The sequence below is a fragment of the Aptenodytes patagonicus genome, chromosome 1 (assembly GCF_965638725.1).
Source record: "Aptenodytes patagonicus chromosome 1, bAptPat1.pri.cur, whole genome shotgun sequence".
Classification (NCBI taxonomy): Eukaryota; Metazoa; Chordata; class Aves; order Sphenisciformes; family Spheniscidae; genus Aptenodytes; species Aptenodytes patagonicus.
Window position 1 is genome coordinate 158,378,154 of NC_134949.1, and position 25,199 is coordinate 158,403,352.

Consider the following 25,199-nt stretch of genomic DNA (forward strand, 5'->3'; position numbering starts at 1 on the left):
CTGGCCACTGAGAACTCAAAGAGCCATGAGACAGATGTAGTGGGATGCGTAGTAGTAGTTTATAATTTCCACTTTATGCAAAACTCTATACAAAATAAAAAAATCACTCAAAAGTTTACAGTATCAGCCCATCCTTTGATATCCATTCATTGGCAAAATTAAACTTTAAGACAGACAATGTTTACTTTAAGAGGACCGTTAATCAAGACAGATGGACTGCAGGAAAGCAAAAATGACAGCAAGGTTTTAATACGGGTACTTGGATTCAGGCCTTGTCTCCTCTTAGTTACGTGAAGTGCCAAAAAAAGGTATAGGAAATACTTACTGAATCGCACTAGCATGTCAGGTTTTTTTTATACCTTACCCCAATGAAGTGGATGAAAATTATATCACAATAATCAAACATATGTTTTATGCTACAAGTATAATTGAAAATACATGTTTAAATATTAACACAAATGTACTGAGATAGAGTGTAGAAATTACATTTTAGACCAATGATTTTATTTAGCTGACTACAACAAAAATCATTTTTGTATTTCATGAAAAATCTTTGTCTACAGAAAAATTGCTAGTTCTTGAGTTCTGAAGTACTTCACACTAAAGTCTGGACTGCTAAACTTCAGGAAATCTATCCTAAACATTAAATGCCCAAACTTAGCTGGAAGTCACAGAAGAAAATATTATGACAGGCTGTAGCATTAAGTTTTTAATTTTAAGCCCCACACAGTGACATATGTGGAAAAGGCAAGAAGAGAAGGGAAGGGAAAAATTTACACAAAATACGTTCAACATTCATGCTAAGAAGGCAAACAGACCTGTCCTGTTTAGAGGATGGAGAAATCACTGCTTCTGTTTCAGAGGCATACGCTTTACTTCTTCATTTTTCAGTGAACCAATGACATAAAAATACCACACTTTAGAGACTTGTAAAAACATTGTGTGTGTATTATTCAGTTAATCCTTTGCATTGACAAAACAACTATGTGTCAAGAGAATGACTGCGGTCCCTACAGTAGTACACTGTGGCTTGCAACTTTATTGTAACTCTAATTGCAGGTAAGACTGATTTATCTTAATGTTTATGCCATTCAAGTTTGTTTAGTCAGCTTACCGAAAGCAGTTCTTAAATGATCTTTCAGTAATACAATATAGAATGATAAAGAAGTGAAATTAATAACTAGGAGAAAGTATAACAAAGTAACATGCTTTGTCATCAATTTAATGTATGCCAAATTAGAGTCAAATGATGGAAAACCACTGAAATTGCTCCTTAAAGGAATACATGTTTATAAAGTAGTAAGTATAAAACTTCATGGATTTTTTTTGGTCTATTTACTAAGAAAGCATTCCTCACAGACAGGATGAAAACTCAGAAGCCACAATGCTACTATATTAGACTGGCTATTCAATTTAACAACATTGTTAATGGTTCCATGTAAAGTACTACTTTTAAACTTTCACAGTCTTACTAATGGCAGACACATGGATCAGTAAACAGTTTTTAAAAAAAAGTGATTTTATTTTTTACTTCATCATGTATGATTAATTTTGTAGAAATAGTCCATCATGTATACTTTTTAATCATCCTTAAGGCAAGCATTATTTCTCCGGTGTTAAGTAGAGTAGTAGTTTGAATTCATATAAAAATAGCAAATTCTTGAAATTATAACACCATAACAAAAATGCTAAAACAAACATATTACACTTGGACAAAATGAGCTCTCTACCAGCGTTTATGGTCACGTACTATGGTCTGACATTGATGTTTCTAACATCATATCACTTTCATTCATTTCAATCTCAAATGTTTCTTCCAATGGGCGACTGGTATCTGTACTTTTCCTTTGATGTGACGTCTCTAATGTTACTATGCCACTTTCATCCAGAGTTTGTCTTTCTATGTCGAATTCTCTGAAATCCCAGGGAGGTGAAATTATGTTCTTTAATGTCTTCATTGTGTGTACATCAAAGTCATAACATCTTAATTTGTCTTTGATCTCTGTTCCTAGGAAAACAGTCAAACTATTAGTTTATTCCAAGTAAACGCTCCCCTCCAGCCCCAAAAAAATGCATCTCAAAGAAACTATCATCCAGAAACTACTATGATACTCTGCTTTCAGATCAACCAGGAGCTGTTGCTGCTTAATGACTGAAGCTGAATAGAGTTGTTCTGAAAAAATACAGCAGCCTCCTCTTTGAAAAAAGCACAATATGAGAAGTACAATTCAGATTCAAAAGTCTGTTATTAGAAGTAATTGCCAATTCCCTTCCCAATTCTTTAAGAGGCTTTTTTTGTTGTTTAAGTTACCCACAGCATGGTTTGCATTAATGCATATCACACAGCTGCATGGTTCTTCCAGATGTGTTAACTGACTACATATGGAGCAAGACAATATTGAGAAGAAACATCTGCTTCAATTGTGCGAAAAATCTGCAGGAAAAGCAATAGAGCACACAGATGGCTTTTACTGGCTTCAGCTTCATTAACATGCTTGACAGGACATCAACTGTGTTCATTACAGATAAATCAGTAAGTTCAATGAAGCAGAAATACGTCGCTATAAAGGGTTTTTCTGGGCAGAAAGCTTTCATAGAATTTTTCAAACTATGGCAATATAATGCATTACCATTATGAAGCACTTTTTTTTTTTTTACCATATGTAAAGCTCTATTTTTGGAGGCAGAAGAATTTATCCTGTCTCCACAGAGCAGAGTTGTGACATGGTGAAAATGCCTTGCACACACCTCTGCAGCAGCATTAGCTGAAATCAAGTCCTCTGATTTTCTAACTCCGTATTTCTATTTTATTTTTTCCCCATTCCCTTTGGTTTCTAAGCTGCCACAAATCAGTATTTTCTATAAAAGGAACCATCACCACCTCCAATGGCGAAGTGTTTCCTTTCTTTCTACTGGTAAGAATTTACTGTCATGATGCTTACAAAAAACAGTGGTCATCTGCAATTGCTGGTAAGTTCTGACTCATTTAGCCATTTAAAAAAAAAACAAACAACAAAAAACCAAATAAACAAAAACATACTCTACTTTGTAAGTTAACCAGGTAATGGTAGACAGTCTTTCTTGGTGTAAGAGTAAGACTCCTCTCAAAGCACTCGATGACTTAAGAGTCACGTAAGTGAAAGACTTACCAATGTAGGCTTCAGAATCACCAATATACATTTCTATGCAATGTCCAAGCATTGTGACTGAAAATGTGTCATCCCTCCTAAGACCAAGGGCCTATTAAAAAAAAACAACAGTGAAAAGTATTCAGTAGCAAATAAAACCATTTACATCTTAAGTCCACGGTGGTTCTGAGTTTGTTGTTTTGTTGCTCAACAGTGCTACCAGAGCATAGTCTTCACTGTAAAAGCCAAACATTGCACAACCAAAATAATACTGTCATATGAACTGGCTGAAGTAGGAAGCAAGCAAAGCACAAAAACAAAACCAGAAAAGGGTATGTATACAGACAGAGAATCGTTCACAAATCATGAAGTATAACATACTACTAAAATAATGATTATAAAATCTGTGAGGAAGTTAATTTTGTATAGCTAAGCTACAATCTATAACAAAATAGATTGAGATATGCTTGAAGTAATTACAACTAAACATACGTAATACAAGCTTCTAGGTAAATAGAACTGCAGCTAAATTCAGGCCAATCAACTCGAATGCTGACAATTCAACGGAGGAAAATTCACTGTTACTCTATGAAAACGTGAAATCACCAAAACTGTCCTGCAATAATAATACACAAGTATCATATAATAAAGATAAATCTGAGACAACAGGAAATAGCGTATCTTTAAATGTTGCACTTACTGTAAAATTTCTACTTCAAGGCATAGGCTGGAAGTATTTTAAATCATTTCAGCTGCATGAGAAGTTTATGTACATAAAATGTGTATGACAATTATGAAATTCAATTAATTTATAACAAAGAAGAATTCAACTACTAAGTTTCACAAAGTGGCCATTTTTTACCGAATCAATAGAAAACTTAGGAAGACTTTTCAAAAAAATTTTAAGATTGCAAAATAGACACTGATTTGGAGGCTGGATAAAGTGCTGGTTCTCTGTTCTAAAACCAAACCAGACTGAAACAGTAAATAACAGAATCTGTGACCGGCACTTCAATTTAAGGCAGTTACATACCGTATGAAAATAGTCGATTGCGCTTTCAAAATTGCCCATTAGACTATGTATGTAGCCAATGGCAGAGTAAGTAGAAGCATTTTGAGGAATTAGTACTAGAGCCTGACGATGGTATTCCAGTGCTTCTTCATATTTCCTGTTAGGGTTAAGTACAGAAGGTCTATTAGTAAGCTTCGGGGTGAAAGGTGTTTTTATAGTAGTATATCGGTATTTTGCTTAGCTCAGTAGCATGCAATCCTGCAAGAACTTAAAAATTATTGCTTCATACTCTGAACATAATAGAATGCACAAAAGACTCATGGATATTGACAATTTTCTTCCTCAACGTAACTGAGAAATCAGTGTTCCCCTTACGTAGACAACAGCTGCCTACAGCTAGGCCCCATTTGGAGATCATCTTAGCAATGCGATATGGTAAATTGCTTTAGATGTTTAACGCTGTTCATTGTAACATTAGCTTGCTTTCTGTTGCTTTCATTTTCCTCCCCAGGGGAGCGAAGGAGCAATACAAGACTAAATCACTCATTGTTCAAAGTGAAAGAAGCTCTCTGGGCAGAAATTTCACAACCCTTAAGCGCTACATACACTGGTACTTTTGTTACTTCCATTTTGCTACCGTCTCTATCAGAAGAGTTACACATATCCATAATTTCTTTCAAATACCAGCCACCCTTTCTTTGAAAATTATCCATTAATTAGACTGCTTATTGCATTTGTTATTGTATAAAACAAGGATTAAGTGTACATTATGGCATTACTCTGAAAAATTAAATGGTTACATTTGGCATCCTAGTACCAAGTTGTTAAAAATAAAGATAGCAATTGTCTATTCAGAAGAAATTTTAATGTCTATAGTTATAATGAAATTATGCAAACAGCAACACACGAAATTGTTAGAAGGCATTAAGTAACAATTGAGGCAGAAAAATTATGCAACTGTTTTCTCGCTGCACAAAACTTTCACATGATTTGAAGTTTATTTTCACTCATAGTATTTACCTGTCCAATTAACTACCACTATATTTTAATACGCTGCTTTCAAATTTCAACCACATAATGCTAGTGAGTAGACATATATCCAGTAAGTTTTTTCATGATAGCGATATCATGTATTACAAACACTAGCAAATTAGTTATTACAGAATTTTTTATGTTGTCAAAGCACATGTACAGCTGCCTAAATTCTCAACTTGATTTTCTTCAAAGATGGTTTACAAGGATGTAGAAATACATTAGGTTGGCTTTCTGAACCCAAACAAATAATACAGTGCAAGTTGTCCTAAGTGTGATGTAAGCAGTTAAGTTAGTAACTTAGTACTTAATTACTTGGTAATAAGTAAAACTTATTGTAGAAATTAAAAAAGACAAAAGGAATTATAAATGAAACAAGTATTTGAAAAAACCCTGCAATTATACTCATTAATAGATTCCAGAAGCAGTGCCTTTTGTTTGATCTTGGCAGAAGGGGTAACTATTATACATCTGTATTTCATAAAGAAAATGAAGACTAATTGGCAATTCAAGCACAAAGCAATTACTACCAAAGCGGAAGTACAACTTATATCCACCATAGTCACATTCCCATTAGCAGCTCTGAAACAAAAATTATAGTATACACCAATTGGAGAAATAAAACCATGACACTAAAAAAAAAAAAAAAAAAAGATATGGCACTGATTAAACAAAAGAAAACACTGGTTAAAATCAGATTAAGGTAATTAATGAGAAAACATTTCTCTATGTTAAACCTGTTAAAGCTTGCATATGTACTTTGTACTTTCTTTTTCTCTTCCTAGAACGGAAATATGAAATGAAATGTGAAATAGTCCTGTTCTCAAAAACCATAAAGTAATAATTTATTGCTATGTTAATGTCACTGAGTATTTCTCTTCAATAAAAAAAAAAACACCACAAACATAAGCACTGATCCAAGCAATTAATTGGCACAAAACCACCTTTGTGTTAATTAAATCAGTGGACATATTCAAGTTTGTCAGGACTGGGACAGTAGCCAGTTAGAATTCACACCCATACAAGAATCTAAGAGTCTACGACCAAATCTCTAATAACAATCAATAGTTAAGGAAAGGCTTTTACATTAAGTACTTTAACTTGTGTGTAGTAAACGGGATATAAGGGGCAATTAATGTATTTATGTTCACAAGCTGATTTAGGGAATCTTGTTGTTAAAAGGTGCTTCTACACTGCTCTCATGTGATACGTAATCTTGATATAAATGAAAAGTAGGCCTAGAGAAAACACATTTGTGTAGTATTCCAGATAAATGTAGCTCCAGTACTCTCTGCTTACTTGAGTTTTCTGCAGACATGTCCTAAGTTGTTCAATAAAGGCTCCCACTTATCAACTGTTACCTGCAAAATAATGCAACAATTCAAATAACTGCAGTTTGCCAGATTGTAACTGAATTTTGTCTACTTTAAAAAAAAACAACATACAAATTAACAAGGCAATTAATTCATGACCAAGAAAAATCACAAGCATTTTCAATTCTTTTCAAAACACATATTTAAGCTCAAAACATTCATTCAATAACTCATTTTTCTATTTTTTCTGTTCCCCAAACCCAATTAAATTTCTTTACAGGGTCAGTGATAGTGAAACTTGGATGCAAACCAAACAAAATTTGTTTTCTACTTAACTAAAAATCACATCAAGTCTCTCAGCCTAGGAGCACTGAAGACCCCTCAAGTTAGGCGTTTGTAAAATAATCATAAATACTGAAGGTCTTTTTATTGTCTTCTCCATAGTCTAACTTCATGTGCTTTAAATAATTTAGCTCGTTTACGAGGCACACAGAAGACAATCTGTGTCAATCTTGTCACACAGAAGACAACAAAATCCTTAAAACACTTTTTGCTGAAATTAAAACCCATTTGGACTGGATTGTGTTATGAATTTGCGATTTATAACAATGCAAGAGTATCTCTGTATCTCTAGGTATTTTAGGTGTTTCCCACTCTAATTCTAAATTTCCAGTTGTGTGTTTATAGATATGTTGATATTTAGTTCTTCTCAATAAACAAGAAAAATGCCACACAAAAAAGAATGTAGGCATATGCATAAATTTAAGCCTGATCTACAAAGTTTGTAGCATTCACATGAACAACAAAACAGCTTTAACTACAACAGAACAACCCTATTTATATTGGTGAGCATATCAATTATTATCTGTGCAGTTTGTTTTAGTAAACGTGTGCCTTGTCCACATGAAGATTATAGTTTTTTCAGCACTTTCCACTTTATAGAAGGCTTATTGTGCTCTAGAAGCAGTTTCATTATCTTGGTAGGAGATGCTTTGTTAACAGTTATAGTAGCATGAGGTGGTGTCCTCTAACTAAATTTAAGCTAAAAATTGAGAAAATTCACAAGAAGCCTGTCACAAGGTGGTACTGCTTTCATTAAGGCATCTTAAGTTACTCAAGTACAATGTGTTTCTTTAGACAAGATAACAACACACAAATAAAATAAACGGTACTACCGATAGGTATGAACTCATTTGTGTGTTCCAGCATTTGAGGAATCAGGGTTGTACTGGTGGATTTTTGATTCACAAAAGTGCCTGAACTACAAGCACATTTCCTGACAAACTTTTGGCCAGTGATTATTTTGATTACTTTCAGGAAGTTAGTTAAGCATCCCTGGGCCCATTCCCATACAGTGGCTCTATCTGGTAGAAAGAAAACAAATCCATACCTACAGGATTATGTCCAAACAAAAGTGGAAGTCATTCAAGAAATGGCTAACACTTAAGGTGGCAGAAAGCATCTTCACACGTGTACCCAGTTCCACCCTCAGGTCAAGAACCATTGGTCTACTAAGACCCGGGACTGAGAACGAGACCTGGATTCCACTCTCCAGCCAATGCTTCTTTTCTTTTAATTTCACATAGAAACATACTTTTTGCCTTTTCCTGTAGCCCTCAAGATAATGTGTGATAATTCTCTTCTAAAAACCCAACATACTCAATGACAAGTAGATGGCCCAAGTTTTAAAGTCAAATTTATATTGTACTGCTTCAATCTTAAAATAAGCACAGCATATTTTGTCACAAGATATTACAGAATTTCCTGGAGTTTTACAGATTTATGATCATGCATGTTATTAGGAAAAATACCTCATTTCCAATAGCTTTGATTTTTTCCAGTGCATCAAGAAACCACTTTTCTGCAGTTTTCCAGCTAAGAATTGAGGGGGTGGGAGGAAAGAAAAGTAAATTAGTGAAGAGTTTTCATTAGCAGTATGAGAAAATGGTATTACAAGGAACAGTTCTTTACATCTAATTTCACTCAATGACGAAATAATGTCAAAAAACAGTAATTTACGTTTGGCTATATTTTGCATGTGCTCTAAGAGCTAACAAGACAAAGTTAAAAAATCAGAAGCAAACCAAGAATATTCACTAAATAGTTCTTATATCTGTTAGGTTTTTTTGAGAATATATTTGGAACCTCCTGAGCTGACAAAATGTTTTGCTGTACAAAACTATAGCATGTGTGCACTTGTGTGTGCAGACAGATGCCTTTTCAAGGCATGCAACTACCCAATGACAGGCACACACAAGATAATAATCGATCTCTGCACGTTCCTCAAGCATTAAACGCTTTCTTCGTTCAATCTTAAACAACGAAGAACAATGTAGAAAGCAAGGGTTTAGGGTAAACACCATGTAAACTAGAACCAAAAGAAACTACAGTTCAATGTAAGTACTTCAGTATATATATTGGCACATTACACTTCAGAATAGTCCATGTTTAAGATTGTATTTAATCCTATTTTGCAAGCTTACTCTCCATTTTGAAATGCAACTACTCCAACTTCATGCATAACAAAAGGATCTTCAGGTGCAATACTTAAAGCTTGGCTGAAAAACCTTTCAGCTAATTTTGAGTTGTTGGTCAAACCATATTCCAGTCCGATATAGAGCATCGGCAAATGACACCTAAAAAAGAAAACAAACCACAAAAAAACAAACATGCATTTATCAGGAATGGCGTCGCAAGCTATAAAGAAATGCCAACTGTGTGTGCATATGTTTATGTACATCCAAGTAAAAGCTGATTTAAATGGACTATTAACCTAAAGGGCAGTTTAAAAGATTTTACATCTTTGTTAGTTATTGACAAGAATTTGAACTCCAATACATAATTGTAACTTGCTCTGGAATTACATTTTCTCAGTGCTTAAGTTAGTTCTGAGTTGTTTTTTTTTTTTCCCTAGTTTCCTTCATACATTTCATTTACAAATGGAATATGGAAGTAGTAATAATTAAAGGGATCACATTCACCAATAACTACAATCAAATACAACACTTCTATATGCAATATGACATGATTAGTCCACTACTCATTTTACAACCTTCTCCACAGCATGAAACAGCTGTTCAAGATATTACTATACAGCAGTTTATGACCTGGTATGACAAACATGATTCAAAAATTTCAGAGGACTTTCAGGTAGAACATAGATTACCTAAATATAAATCTTGACTTTAGAACTTACAAAATCACAACAGTAATCACAAATAATGCAGTGAAATGCAGATGATGAAATTTGGGTTTTTTTCTCCTTTGTTCTCTACCAGATAATTGTTGCAAATATATTCCTACTGTTTAAAGGGATATAGGTCAATATTCTACACTATTTATGGATTAATTTTAATTTTTCTAAATATGACATTTTTGACATACCCTTTCATGAGCTGTGCAGCTGTGAAGTATGCAGCCATTGCTTGGTCATGCTCACTCTCAACTGCAAATGAATGTCCATATGCTATCCATGCAGGTCCGTAGGTTCTCTCAAGTGTAGTAGCTTTGCTAAAAACAAGAGCAAGTCACAAGCAAACACATCTGAAATTAAATTTCATCGGCTTCAGATGACTACTTACATAGCAATGCTATGCCACATAGTTCGGTATCTATTAAGATAATCTTCTGTAATGACCATTGGTAAACAAAGTTAATTTTAAAAACTTCAACAAACTATTTAGCACTTAAAAGTATGACACATTTTCAAGAATTCATTGTATTATTTCTGCTGCTGTTCATGGACAGCAGGAATTATTTGATATTACTAAGCATAAACAATGATATAATGGGTGAACAGAAAACATTAGTAGTGACTCAATGTATTACAAAATTCTAGCTATACATTTCAAAATAAATATATTCTAGTAAATGTAAGTTTCACAAGCAGGATATGAAAATACCAAATGAACACTTAGATTAAACTGTGTATTGAAATTTTGCCATATAATTGTACTAGCCTTAACGAAGACAAGAGTATTTGTCACATCGCAGACAGTTGCCGTGCATCAGAGAAGTATACAAAATGTCACTCAAGTCCTGAGCTGAAGACTGCAACCTGGAGTCTTTACAGAAAGACGGACTTGACAGGAACATTAGAAAGCTCTGTAGGTTATTTTCTCAGCCTGAAGGCAAGGGCATTCATAACTAAACAGCTCATGACCGATGTGCCCAATCTTTTCTTAAAAGCTTCTGACATGGAGATCCTACGTGTTTCACAAGTAATCTATTCTATTGCTTAACTGTCCTTAAATGCTTCGTTTTTTCCTGACATTTAATCTAAATTTTGTTTGTCACAGTTAAACTCGTTATTTCTCATCACAGACCCTAGAGAACAGTTTGTTCTCTGTCTCCTGGGACAAAACTTTACATATGTGAACATTTGCATCTTCCCACCCTACATCCTACGGCTTCAATCGCTTCAAAAACTTTCCTCATTGGCCACCTTCTCCAGAATGCTTGTTTACTGCCTTCTCTTGAATTCAATTCAAATGCCTCACATCCGTCTTGAGTTCTCCACAGATGTTGACTTGTCAACAGCGACGCATTACAATACAGCTTTGTCATTGTTATAAAAGATGGATTACGTTCTATCACAAATGTTTTCCTAATTGGTGCTGAGATGAGGGAAGCCCTTTTGCAAGATCTGAAGGACGTAGATAGCTCCTTCTGGGGCAGCCAGAATGATACTCCCCTTACATGCTACCAGGCACTGCCCAGCTGTGCCTTTTACCCTTTTCAGCATGCTCCAGCATGACGTCCTGTGACTCCAAAACAATGATATGGGAGCTTGTGTTTTTATCCATGGTATCTCCAGATACTTTTCTAAAAACTACTGCCTAGCCCACAGTTGTCTCTAGCCTTGTAGTTGTACACTATCATTCTGCTCCAGAAAATTTGGGCATCTTGTTGCTATTTCACTTTTACCAGACCTTTTTTCCTCCTTGCCAGAACTACCCTGAATTCTGATTATTCCCCCCCCCACCCCCACCCCAACACATCCATAGACCCTTCCTGGCTAGGGATGCTTGCAGATTTGATAAAGATATTCTTTATTTCACCACCAAAACCACCTATGTCACTCAGGACAGCTTCCTGAAGAATTTCACACTGGTACTTGTCAGGAATTTAAATAATTTACTCATAATAACCAGGCATTTAAACAATTACTAACCCACCTTTACATATGTTGTCTATAAAGGTCTCAAGAAGAAAAATTAAAGCCTTAAAGGTTAATGTAAGCCTTCTCAGTTCAAGCTTACAGCATCAAAACAAATGCCCTGCTTCACAGCAAGGTCCTGCCCCCAGTGCTGATAATCAATACAGATACAGAAGACCTGCAGGGAAGAGCATTGGACTGACTGACCAACCTAAAAAGTCCAAGGCTGCTTGTACAAAGAAAGAACTAGACAGCCAGATGTCAGAATTTTCTGTCTAACTCTTCCCTTTAAGATATGAAACCTGAACCTGGGAGAATGCCTGAGTGTCCTTAAGCTAAGAACTGAGGCTTGATAGCCTAAGCTGTAGTTAGCTTGGCAGCACGAGCGAATGCAGGGACTACACCGGCCCATAACAGGAAGGTGACTGCCAAAAGAGATTCCACATAAGTCTGTATGTCATTTTTAAAGTATCTAGAAGGTTGAGGTCTAAATGGCTATACCAAAAAAGGTGTCAACAAAAGGAATATTTTAGGAGTAACCAGCTTACCAAGGCTTCTGTTTGCTTTATGAGCTTACAAACAATCGTGGACATTAAATACTTATTTAGCAAGTGAGCAACAGATTCACCAAGGAAAACCGGAAAAAAAAAATTACCTGAGATACCTTCTGGCATGTTCATTTTTGTGGCCCACCATGAGATAGTAGCATCCTACTGCAAACCATGACACCTACACATCAAAATCAAAATAGAGTATTATTAGATATATCACACTGATTTTAGTGAAACATCGCCATAGGTGATCCAAAACAGAGGAATGGATTATAATTAGAGAAGTTAGGAACATTTTCACCGAAATCACAGTCAGCTTTTCAAATTATTTGATATTACAGACAAGATAGAACTGCTGCAGGCATGTACGTCTCTAACTGGGTTTGTTCAGCCTCATGAAGAGAGAGCTAAGTGGAAAGCCTATTGCTGTCTTCAGTTATCTAATGGTAGGGAATACAGAAGACAGAGCCAGACTCTTCTCAGAGGTGCAGTGATAGGATGGGAGGCAATGGGTACAAATTGCAACATGGGAAATTCAGACTGAGTAAAAGGAAAATAATTTTCACTATGAAGGTGATCAAACATTGGAAAAGGTTGCCCAGAGAGGCATAGACATTTATTACTGTAGCATTTGTTTTAAATTATTATTCAAAGTGAATACCTCACATTGAATATATTTTACAGGTACTTTGTTTTATAAAAAGAACCTCAGTATAAGGAAATTACAATGCGTAGAGAATAAAAGGAGCGAACCATTTTTACTAGCTCCATCCAGAAACAGATTTTGAATTCTGTTGCTCAAACTGACTATTACATTACAACCTTTATGTGCTTTCACCTAGAAAAAACTACCTGGTAATGAAGGCTTAGAACAACTTACAGGATTATTTGGGTACAAGTCCACCAGTTTGTGAGAAAGATAGAAAAGCTCTACATAATGGGAAGAAACAAGAAAAGAAAATTAAAACATGCTAATACATTAAGATGTTTCAAGCCCTTTAGCTTTCTATACAAAATATCCAGAATGTTGAACATTATTAATGCACAAGTGAACAAAAATGTTTGCTGTTTAGTGGTAATGCTTCAAACTGCCTCAAAATAGATTTGGTTTTGCAATTAACTAAAAAAACCCCCAACCAACCCATAAGTCTTCACAGCACATAAGCAGCTGTACATCCCACCCCTTAAGAATTCTGCAACAACTTAGGTCATTAACATACATTCAAGTGTAATACTACAGGCATTTATTTTAATGTATCTCATCAAGGTAAAACACTATTGACCTTCCTACACCTAAAAGGTATAACATGTTGGCTAGATCAATTTCAAAGTAGAATCCTGTGCATTAATATACTGTAAATAGGACAAAAAGCAAATAAATTATTATATCATTTTGAATACTTCTAAGTGATTACTTTTCTAATAAAATAATAATCCTAGTTATTAGAATAACTTACTATGGATTTTCTAGTAACAGCAGAAGTAATCAAATACAGGATAACAATTCTATTGCCTATGCAATTTCAAAAGAAACAGCATTACAGTACATAAAATTTCCATTTCTTCAGAGTACAGTGCTCTTAAATTGATGAGTTTGTCCTGGAGTACTTTGCATCAATTCTTGGCTTCAGAAGAATTAAATATGAAAACTGGCTTACAAAATATCAACTTATTTACAAAATGCTTCTCAAGGCAGACTTAGAAGGAAAAATCAGAGTATTGGCCACATTTTCAGATGTAGTTAACTGTAAAGTAACTGAAAAGTACATTTAGTAAACATTGAGAAGTACTAGTACACCTAATGACCTATTTGCGTACATACAATGCACCGTCCTTTGAGAGACTGCAAATCATGAGCTCCTTATTCTATTTTCCAATTGGTTTTAAAGACATTCAAGCTCCTCACTTGCTTTGGATTTTTATATGCAGTCTGAAATGAGAAAAAGCCATGCCAGCTGCAAGTAAGCTATTCTTGTAATTCCAACAAAGGTGCTGCATGATTATTAACTTGTTTGAACTAAAAAGTGGCCTTCACAACAGCAAAGGCAAGGAGAGTCTAGAATTTTTTCTAATATGGAAAAAACACGTCTACCTAAGCATACACACTGCTGAAGAGTTCCTCCTAGTTTAAATTAATATATTTTATTTTGTTGTTGAGCAGAAAAAGTACACCCAGATACTCTAGAAATATCACCTCAAAACAGAAATCAAACGAGAAATGAAGCAGTGCAGCTCGCTAACTTTCTGGCTACGTAGCCCAGTGGCTATAAGACAGTGACACTCATGATCATGAACGAATAAAGACTCTTTGCACAACTACTGCCCGCCCCGCCGCTGTCAGCTCTGAAACTCCCTTCTTTTCCAGTTACCACTGTTTTCTTGAAACTGCAGGTAGGAGGAAAGATATATGTATTTTTTAAAATTATATAAATAAATGTAATAAATATAATAAATTCTATAAGGGGGTTTCTTGGCATCCTTAATTCTTTTTTAAAATTGAAGCTTTACAATCTTCTTTTGACTCATTAAATGTTGTGTTTCTTACCATTTGCTTTATTAAGCTCCACGAGTGTCCCTATATGCACAGGTAAACAATTTGCATGGAAAGGATCTTTTTCCATCACTCTAAAAAAAATAAATAGAAAAAAATCTGCAATGCACATTTCAAAAATTTTAATGTGTTATAAGCAAGGGGCTTTTACAGTGTGTAATGTTCCAGTTAATTACCACTTTAGGCACTGGAGAACTATTTGTGACTAGAAGGTAACTATTAACAGCATAATAAAGGCTATCTTAAGACCAGAAAAATAACTATTAATTTAGCTTAACAGAAGAGGATAACAGAAAATTCTCGCAAGCTAAATATACAATTAGAAAAACAGAATACAATGCATGTTTGTTTGCAAGTCACTTCAAATTTAACCAGCAAACAGCAAGCAACAACATTTCTGTTCATCTTTTCCATACGTTTGACAGCAACTTTCAGGCAATAGTCCCCAGCTTTCTGAGCTTAACATTAAGCAGTATGCCTCAGGAAACAAATTTAGCTCAGTTTTAAATTTTTATTTCCTGTGGCATTTAGAAATGGAAGATAGTCTCACACACAACAGACTGCATGTAGGACATGGCTTGTAGGCATGTGTCCTTTCTGTAAGCACTGGCATTTGGTAAACTAAGAGCAAAAAAAGATGTCTTGAAATCTAGTCACAGAATCTTTTAAATCAGAAGTACAACATTATGACTCAATTCTCTGAGAAGTACACCTTGAAATAGTTAAAGGTTTAGCTGACATTTTAAAATAGCTCAAATTATTTCAACTGAAAAGTATAAAAGAACATATAAACAAGTACATTAAATGGTCTCTTGAAGAGAGTCTAAAACTTTGAAGTTATATGGAGTTCTCAGACTCTCATTTCCGAGCTCTAGCATCTGTGATAGTCTCCTCCTTAGGAGACATTTACTCCTGCCACTTTCTGCTAGACAAGATGTGGCAATTAAGTTTCAGAAACAAAGATGCAATAGTAATTGGAGTAATTCATTTCAACAGGATCATGATTTTACTCAGATGTTTAAATTCACCATAACTGTCAGCATTCTCCACAGCCTTCCCAAAAATCTTGCCTGTACTGGGTTCCATGGGATATTCTACAGTGATGGCTTGCTTCAGCTAAGAAAAAGCTGTACTATAAAAAAAAACCCACCACGAAACAAAAACCCTTCTATTTTATACCACTAATATATTCGGAGTCTATGCCATACATACACAAAGATATAGTTTTCTTAAAAAGGTAGTTGTCAGGCCAGCAGAAAAAATAGCTCCACAATCATGTGTTCACATTTACAGTAGCTGAGAAACAATCCATGTTGTTGTTCTGACCCATCTGACAACTCAGCAGCAGTGTATGCCCGGGCTACCTAACAACTGAGATGCAATACTTGGCACATCAAAATTAATACAACTTTTAATCAGCCAGAGTAATCACACTTCCTAACTAACCAACTGATCCAAACCTGTTTGTTCTGAAGGCCAGACAAGAAGTAGGTAAAGAACACACAAAACTGAAGATACCAGAGTAAGGAAGAGGATGGATGAAGGGCAGTGCAGCACAGTGCCGACTGACTGGTGTTTTGCTTTGGATACTTCTGCTACATATCATAAAAATAATGTGTCTTCCCAGACACAAAGTACACATTTTAAATACCTGAAACTTTGTATCAAATTGTTATGTATGTCAATGCACTGAACAATGATATTCACTCTAAGTCCAGGCATAATTATTATACTACACCATATGAGAAAAAAAACCCTCACAGTTGCTTTGTATACTTACACCGAAGTAAGCTTGTAACACATTTTGAAATCACAGTTATAATAATGTCTTTCAGCTAAGGATACTACCACATCCAGGTTTTCCTGAAGACCATCTACCGATTCAGGAATCAGCGTTTCACTGGGTTTATTATACTGAAAGACAAAAGAAACAACATGTGAAACAACAACCAATCTAAAATCAGATGACATAAGTATTAATATTTTGAGTTCTAAAAGAATGTTTAAGAAGCATTAAGCTCCTTAAAATTCTTAGTTTTAAACTGAAAGTCCATAAAACACATATTTGGTAAAATGGTTCTTTATAATGTACTTAAAAGCTCATTTAGAACATGAAAGATGCTTGCCAGTGTCAATATCTTACGTGTAGCCTGCAGAAATGAATACTGAGCAATATATAGTGGGCTCTTCTCAGTGCTCTCACATTATCTTTGGAAAAACTAGTCTAGAATAACGTTGCTATATCCTAGTATTTTCAGGTAACTGACATTTTGCCTATATAATTAGTGTTCTTTTTCCCCACCTAGAAGTTTGTCAAGGAATAAAGCTAAAAAAAAAAAAAAAAAAAAATCAGAATTTCAAGTTGTCACCACACCAGAAAATAAGTTTACACAAAACTATTACACTATTCCCATAAAGTGGTATCTACTGCATCATAAATTTTAAAATGTCCAAAACTACAAAGCCCTTATTTATTCCAATGTTCAGAATAAATGGAATCCAAGAAAATTTACATCTGAAGTCAAGACTTTCAATCAATTATCCAGCTTTTTAGTCAGTTTGGGGGTTTACCTTTTTCAATTTATTCTCAAATAAAAAGTGAAGCAGTTCTTGTTCTTCTTCTGTACATTGTCTACTAAGAGGTAGAGATTCAAGAAGTTCTTTTTCTATGTGAATTAAAAAAAATTTGAAGTGGTCATATTACAGAAGAAACGGCAAGATCCAACATTTTAAGAACTTAGAGATACAAAGAATTTTATGATGCTCATCCCAAAACTACAAGGATGATAACAGTACAGATACACTAAACCAAATGATACTACTAATTATGGAAATTAATGATTGAATTCTTAGTTTTTCCTTCTACACTTTTAAATAAAATTTAACAAAGATGACATAACACACCACTATTTTTATTTACTCTACATGTCAAATTTTATCACTCAGAATGCTATATTAAGCAATGACTACTATAAAGTAAGCAACCACCAGTAGGGTTTCGTGGATTCAAAGCCTGTGAAGTTGAGAACACAGGAAAAACATTGTTTAGGCTGGGCAAAGAGCATGGGAGCTTCCAGAGCTAACAAACAGGACAGCTGGGTTACTTTGTTGCTTTTAATTCTTAGCACCGCAAGACTGAAAAATAAAGTTCAAATGTAAATTTGAGCAGATTATAACTTTCACTCATTTCATACATTTTCTATTCTTAACATTTTGAAGTCTGTTACTTGTGGTATTGCTTTAATTTTTACCCAGGGAAAAGGCATGTTGAGAAAGCAGCTAAATTTTACTTGTATTTGAGAAACACTGCTATCCAGACCTTCTTGTGCCGTCAGCATATGGTGCGATGTTAAAAGATCAAATGCTTCAAAGCAGTAAACATCAAGCTTCAAGGCCTCTTTGTAGCTGTATGTTGCTAGGGTTCTATTATCCAAAGCATCATAGATCTTCCCTCGCAAAAGGCATATAGAGCTCTTGATCTGGTGGAAAAGCAGGGCTGGAGGTCAAAGACTGAATCAATGTTTGCAATTTGGTTTTGAGCACAAATCAAATGGGCTCCCTGAAAAGTAAAAAGCATTTCATGTATGATGGAACCCGGTTTTCTAGTGCTGTCTTTAAATAAAATATTGTCTCTACTAGCTTAAAAAAAAAAAATGAAATGAATGCTCTGTCAGGTTATCTACTGCCAAACGAACACATGCTTGAAATAAGTAGAGGGAGGATAGAGTTTATCTTTCCTACTTCCAGCATCCAGCTCTCTGATACTGAGTTGTAAGCTATTTATACTAAATTCCCTTCATAGTCAACACAGGGAAATCGTCACTTCCAAAGGCAATTCACTTCTTTTGCTGACTATTAAACCACGTATTTCATGCAAGACAAGAATGACCGCAGTAGAGATGAAAAAGGCCAAATCAATGGACTCAACTACTTTGAGCAGAAAAATATATCCTTCTTTTCAACCCAAAACATAGATGTTTCAGAAATGAAAGGTCATTATCACCAGAGTTAAAGTTGTGCATGTTAGTCTAATAACTAACATATTCTTTCAAAACTCCATAGATGGGTGTTCAATTCAGTCAGAAGGCAACAGAAGCGTCAGCAAGGTACTTGGAGACCAAGTTCACACGTTAGGTATCTGTATCATCAGACTAACCAGACAGACCAACTCTCTCAGGAGTCCACGCACTAGAAACAGTATAGCTGTATTAACAACTAATAAACCCCAGGGGGCTGCTAAAGTGCTAATATTATTACCAGCTCAGAGACCAGTCATTCTTACTCTAGAACTAGCGTCTGTGCAAACTAATCAAATTAAGTTTGAAAAAGCTACATTCCCAGAGAAGAGTTTGATTTAAAATTTTTTGTAGCAGTACCCACTTCAGTAGTTCTCTCCTTTGGCAAACCAAACCCATCCTTGCATTAGTGAACTACACTATCACAAGCATTTGTGAAGGTAAGGACTGATGGAAGTCAAGTTTTTTGGCTGGGTTATTTTTCAGCTCAAACAGTTTCCCAATTCAGTCCAATAATCAGCCACCCAAACACTTGGGCCAGAGTACCATGAAACAGGGAGCAAGAATGAACAGCCAAAGCTGAGGACTTCTTCCTTTGCTTGCAGTGGTACCTTAAATGTTCCCATTAAGGCGCACCGCAGTAACTCAGTCTAATCCACTTCTCCCTTAAGCCCATTAATACCAGCATATGAAATCAGTTCACATCGATGATTTAACCCATTTTGCTACTTCAGTCTTACAGGGAAAATGCCATCTGTCAATCACCTTCACTGTAGTTTCAGCTAATAAACTTCAATTCGTAACTGAAAGTAAAGACTCTTCACAGACTCTTCAGCCTACATGTGGTACTGGTCCCTTTTAACTGTATGCTTCAAAAACTGGGCTTCAAAAACTTCACCTTCTGTGCCATGTGCACCCGCCCTGATAAGGACTGGGGGCATTAAGACCACTGTGTCCTTACTTTTCGTGCCCTCACAGTGGTGAGGGCTGACCGTCACGTACACTCTTTGTGCCAGTAATTATGGTCACATATACACCTTGGGCAAGGAGTAAGAAAGTCAAGGCCCTCAGCCAGTTAGAACTGACCACAGATCAGATTCAACTAGGGTATAAATGGAGCCCCACCGGAGGGCAAGTGGAGCCGGTCCTCCTCGGAGCAGCGGGTCTGCAGTCAGACACTCTCCCCTTGGGTCAGGATGCCGCCCAAGTAAACTCCGGGAGGTTGAGAAGCCTCATCTTATAGGTGAGTGATTGGGCACATTTTGGACCCTCATTTCTAAAGCCAGCTATGCAGTATCAATTCCTCGTACACCATCATGAACCTGTGGTTTACTGATGTTGTCGGAGTGTTGACGCCTCATTTCTAGTCAGTTTTCTGCTAAACAATTTTGGTTTAAATAAAGTTTATTTTTTAATCTATCACCTGCCTAATTTGATTTTGTGAGCCTCTGCAACACCTTCACGTCACATAATTTTCAAGTATGATCAAAAAATGTCCCACTGAGAACACCTGAACGATTAAGGAAATACTTCATTAAAAATATCTGGAGAAGAAGAAAACTTGCTTTGTTATCTCAGAACCTGCAGCCCAATTGACAGAAGCGTTAGTTTACATTATCAAGACTGAAATTGCAGCATAGAGCTAAAAGACTCTAAAAACCAATGCTAGATCATTAACTTCCTGCAAAGTGTCTGCAAATAATTTACAGGAAGTTGTTGAAAAGCGCTCCTCATTTTTGCAACCCAAGTTATTCTCATACAGGCAAGCTAACACGACTTCTGACTGAAAGGAGAACAATTCAGCACTTTTGAAAATTATGTTATCCAAAAAAGAAAGCTTAAACACACAGTTTCAGATTCATATAGCTGTAAAATCACTTTCTGACTTCACACATTTTTTTCTCAGTTATAAAAATATTTGTTTAAAAAACGTCACTTACAGAGGATTGTGACATCTCCCAGTCTGTGGTGGAGTCTTTCAGTCCACTTTCATCCTTCAAGTACTTTTCAAAAAGTCTTTTGTTGATTGGCTCTTCCATATCAAGAATATCCAGGGCCTGCTGATGTTCTTTTGCAGCATACTAGCCAAACATGTGCATGTAAAAAACAAGGTTGGGATTTGAAACATCTGTACGTAAAGCACCAATAAACACAGTGCCACATTTCAAAGGCACAGACTGTAACAACCAGTGCTTATCAGCAGGTTTTTCATGCATGCATATTCTTATTTGGACATATGTCATTTTACAATTGCAGCCAACTATTTTACTAGTCATCTATAATACGCAAAAAATTATAAAATTAACACCTACAGAAAAATCTATTATTCAGCATTATGCAATCACAGAAGCAGATACGCTTCTAAAAATAGTTAACACACGTTTTAATAAAATACAATGATCTTATTCTATAAGCAGCACATTATTCTATTTCAAATTTCTATATTTAACCTACCAATTGATTCAGTTTTCCAGTGAAAGCACTGCATTTTACTATTTATGTATCACATTTTATACAGAAGTATAAAGCTGTGAACTATATTTATACAACCATAAATCACATCTCCTCTGGTCAGACTACAACCAACCAATTAAAAATGTAAACATGAAGACATGAGACAAAAACGGTTCACATTCTTTCCCCACAAAATATTAGAGGAGTATTTTCTTTCCTGGAAAAAAAGGTTGGTTGGATTTCTTCAGAATAGTACCACAATGGATACTCCAGTGACCATACTGAAGGTTAAAGAATGAAATCAACTCTCACAAAATTTAAACCTGTTATTCCAATGAACATAGACATCGACATTGCCTGTCAGGTACCTAATCTTCCCGAGATGCATCTTTTACTTAGTTTGGTTTGTTTCCAATAGAGGTTAAAATGCGTACTCACATGACATCTAGCTGCAAGGTAGCGACATGCTTCATATAACTGAAAGAGAAGTTTCATACATATTAATTATAAAGAGAGAGCATGTGTACTTACACTGCTAGACTCCATTTCGCTCTCTCCTTTTTCAGCTGTATGGCGGCTTCATCCCCTTCACCTCCAAAAATCTTTCCTGACCAAAATGACTAAGTCTGTAACGCTTTCTCTACTATTAAACTCTCAAAGGACGCTTACTTCACTCTTGCCTTCACCACTCACTAGCAGAGTGGAAGGACAATTTAAACAACTGCACCTGAAGTGACACTCCACCTTCCCATACCTGCTGCAGTTACATCCTTGGACCCCTTTCTCTTTCTGTGACCCTATCTGGGGACAACAGTTTGAATCTGGCCGATTGAACACAGGGCTATACTTGGTTCAGATAAACTACATCATGCAGGTTTTTTAATTACTTTTCCCGTAAACCTTATCCTCTGATGGTGAAGAAGTCACTGTGGTTAGCAGCAGAGGTTTAAAAGTGGAATAACAGTAGTCTTTGACTAAAGTGACTTACCTTATCCAACTTACGCGATCGAAGGGCATGTGCTGCCCTATGATACTGAGCTGTTAGGTAAAGACATTGGGCCAACCAGTAGATATCTTGTGGTTCCTCTAAAATAAAAGAACAAATTATAAACCATTAATTTATAATGTATCTTTAAACACTTTCATACAGAATATTCACTTTTGCTTCGCTAGAAAAATATTTTTCCCCTATTCCAGCATCCTACTGAGTTACAAAGTTTTATTTTTATATATATATACACACACACACACAACTTGTAATATGTATCAGTGAGAGATTAAAATGAAAAAATAATCAGATTTTAACTTTAAAGACATCAGATAATGCACTGGACAGTAAATACAAAGAATTTCGTACTAGAGGTGTGTCATGAGAGGGAGACAACAGTGATACAGATCTAAAAAAAGCAGCAGTTGTAGGTTACCCTGCCCTTGAACACAGGGCAGAAAAAAACAACCCAGAATTGTCTCTCTCAAAAAAGATCAGTGGGAACCTAACAACAGTGAAAGTGAAAGCATTAGACTTCTGCAGCTTGAAGGTACGATTGCAGAAGCACAGCTTAGTACTCTCCTACTTTATTGGCAACCAAAGCTTTTGCGGGATCAAGCCCCTAGAATCATTTTCAGAGGTGTAAATGGACCATGGTTGTATGCAGACATGGGCTACCAGCATCAACTCACTCTGTAAACATGCATTCTACTTGTCACCCTGAGCAACAGTGAATCCTATAGGAAACCACCGCTGCCTCTTGTAGGTCGCTCTTTTTTTTTGTCTCTTAAGGTAGGCAAACCTTAAGGTTTGACCAAACATTAATTTCAACACAAAGTTCAAAAGGGAAGGAAGATTGGCCCTGCTCTATTTAGAAAAATGGCATTCCAGAGATCACTGAAAAACACTTACACCAAACTCAAAACTTCAACATTTAGCCAAACAGCTTTAAGAAAACAACAAAACCAAAACAGAACACTATCAGAAAGAAGTTAATAAAAAAAAACGTAAAAAGCAACTACTTACCATGAGACAGTGAAGCTACTTTGTCTGCCCAAAACAGGGCACTTTGATACTGCTGCTGTAAAAGCATGATAGAAATAATTAGTATTTATTTGGGGTTAGCTTTCCTGGATTATTTTGAAATATATTGTACATCATTCACATTTAATATCGTATGCATATAGTCTCTAATGTACAGCGATTCACATCCGAGATCTTTAGAAGTTCAAAAAACAGTTCAAAAGGGCCAGTACTGTAACTTCTAAAAGATATCAAAAAGTAATTCGAGGTGGGGTTGTTTGTTTATTTTCAAGACAATGCAGATACCTGACCAAAAGGTGTACACTACTTAAGTAGTCATTGATGGTATGATAGTCCTCATAAAGCACTACGCTCCATGACCTAAGTGGTCTCTTCTATTCTGTATTCCCACATTCCCAACTTGATGGGGATTAAGAGTGCCCAGCAAATTTGCCAAGAGAATAGTTTGGTTTCAATCTGCACTCCCAGCAAAACAAACAAACAAAACCACACACACACCCCAAAAAAACCCCAAAGAAAACAAACCCTCACATATGTAATAGCTGTCTACAAGAACCGAGGTTTAAATAACTCTCTCAACACCACAAAAGAAAGGCATAATCCAGGCCTACAGGGCACTACACGACTTTTGTTGAGCAGTTCTACAGTACTATAAGCTGACTATAGTACACAAAGAATCAGTCCCACGTTCCTCCTGATGCCCCTTCCTCAGAACTGCACAAGTGTCTATACAGCTGCGTGGCAAAGCAGCTTGGCAAACCAGTTTAACTCAAATGACTACACCAAAACAAAACAATAAAAAACCACCAAATTAATTTAGGTCCCCAATCAATCTTTCGGTGAGACTTGCTGGCCACACACACAAATGTTTGTGCTAACTGAAGGAATGGGTTTCTCTCAGTAGTGATGCCAGCATGAAGCCTTTAAACTAGAAATAGAGCAGAGCAGTTTCATGCTATACGTAATCTAACTTATTAATGCATTTTTCCTGTGGTGCTTTTTTTTTTTTTTTGCTTCCCCTGCAGCAACACAATTGCCGAACCCATCAACAAATGAAAACAAGCCTGCCCTTCTAATAGCAGTCTGCAGCGCCGCAGGTTAGCACGACGGGCATCTGTAGCCACCAGGTAAGCATGGCCCACCTTGCGCAACCCGTGACGGGCGGGGATCCTGCAAATATGCCTTCGCTACACAGCGGCCCTACCGCTCCCACAGCGGGCTCTCCTCCTCCGAACGAGGAAGGAACCACGACCCGACACCACCCCCCCCCCCCGGCACCCTACTAGGAGGCCACACGGCCCCAGCTCCCAGCGGAGACCGCACAGGCGGCGCTTCCGGCCCGCGCACTCCTCTCCCACCCCCGCTCCCTCCCCTTCGAGGGGAAACGGGGCACTATTTCAAAATTAACTCCCCCTCCCCGGCCGCAGAGGCCGGCACCTGCTGCACCCACTCCCCGGGCCTCCCTCCCCCCGGGAGCCGGGCCGGGGGGGGCTTTCCCTGGGGGAAAACCAGCGGGGCCAACCGCCCCTTCCCCAGCAAACCCCACCCCGCACCAACGGTCGCGCCCCCCGCGCCTCACCTGGTCGATGTACTGCCGCACCCGCTTCCTCAGCCGCTCCAGGTTCATCCTCCCGCGCGGTCTGCGGGCGAAGCTAAGGAGAGGCGGCCCGGGCGCCGAGCCCGCCGCGCCGGGAGCGCTGGCCTCTCCGCCGCCCGCCCGGCGAGGCGCCCTGCTCGGCGGCGCCGCGCTCAAACCCCGCCCCCCGTCCTTCCCTCCCTCCCGGAAACAGCGCCCCGAGCGCATCGTTCCGGGAGCGCTGGGGACCGCCGGGGGAAGGGGAACCACACCGCGCGGGCTGGTGGCCCCCACCCCCCAAATAAATTTATTCTGAGACTTTTCTCCGCAGTCCACCCCCACCCCCCAATAAATTTATTCTGAGGCTTTTCTCAGC

The 25,199-nt window shown here is 36.9% G+C and overlaps 1 protein-coding gene across 1 annotated transcript; it reads right to left on the reverse strand.

The window, feature by feature from the left end:
• Positions 1–37: 37 nt before the first annotated feature.
• Positions 38–24,965, reverse strand: CDC16 (cell division cycle 16). The gene is made up of 18 exons (XM_076360354.1): positions 24,827–24,965; positions 23,230–23,284; positions 22,204–22,301; positions 21,654–21,692; positions 20,702–20,842; positions 18,065–18,224; positions 17,317–17,411; positions 16,526–16,659; positions 14,740–14,819; positions 13,075–13,124; positions 12,299–12,372; positions 9,870–9,995; positions 8,969–9,121; positions 8,297–8,360; positions 6,472–6,533; positions 4,162–4,297; positions 3,150–3,240; positions 38–2,008 (listed from the first exon to the last, which is right to left on the reverse strand). The coding sequence occupies exons 1-18, from the start codon at positions 24,872–24,874 to the stop codon at positions 1,743–1,745; spliced, it is 1,872 nt and encodes a 623-aa protein (XP_076216469.1). The 5' UTR covers positions 24,875–24,965; the 3' UTR covers positions 38–1,742.
• Positions 24,966–25,199: the final 234 nt, after the last annotated feature.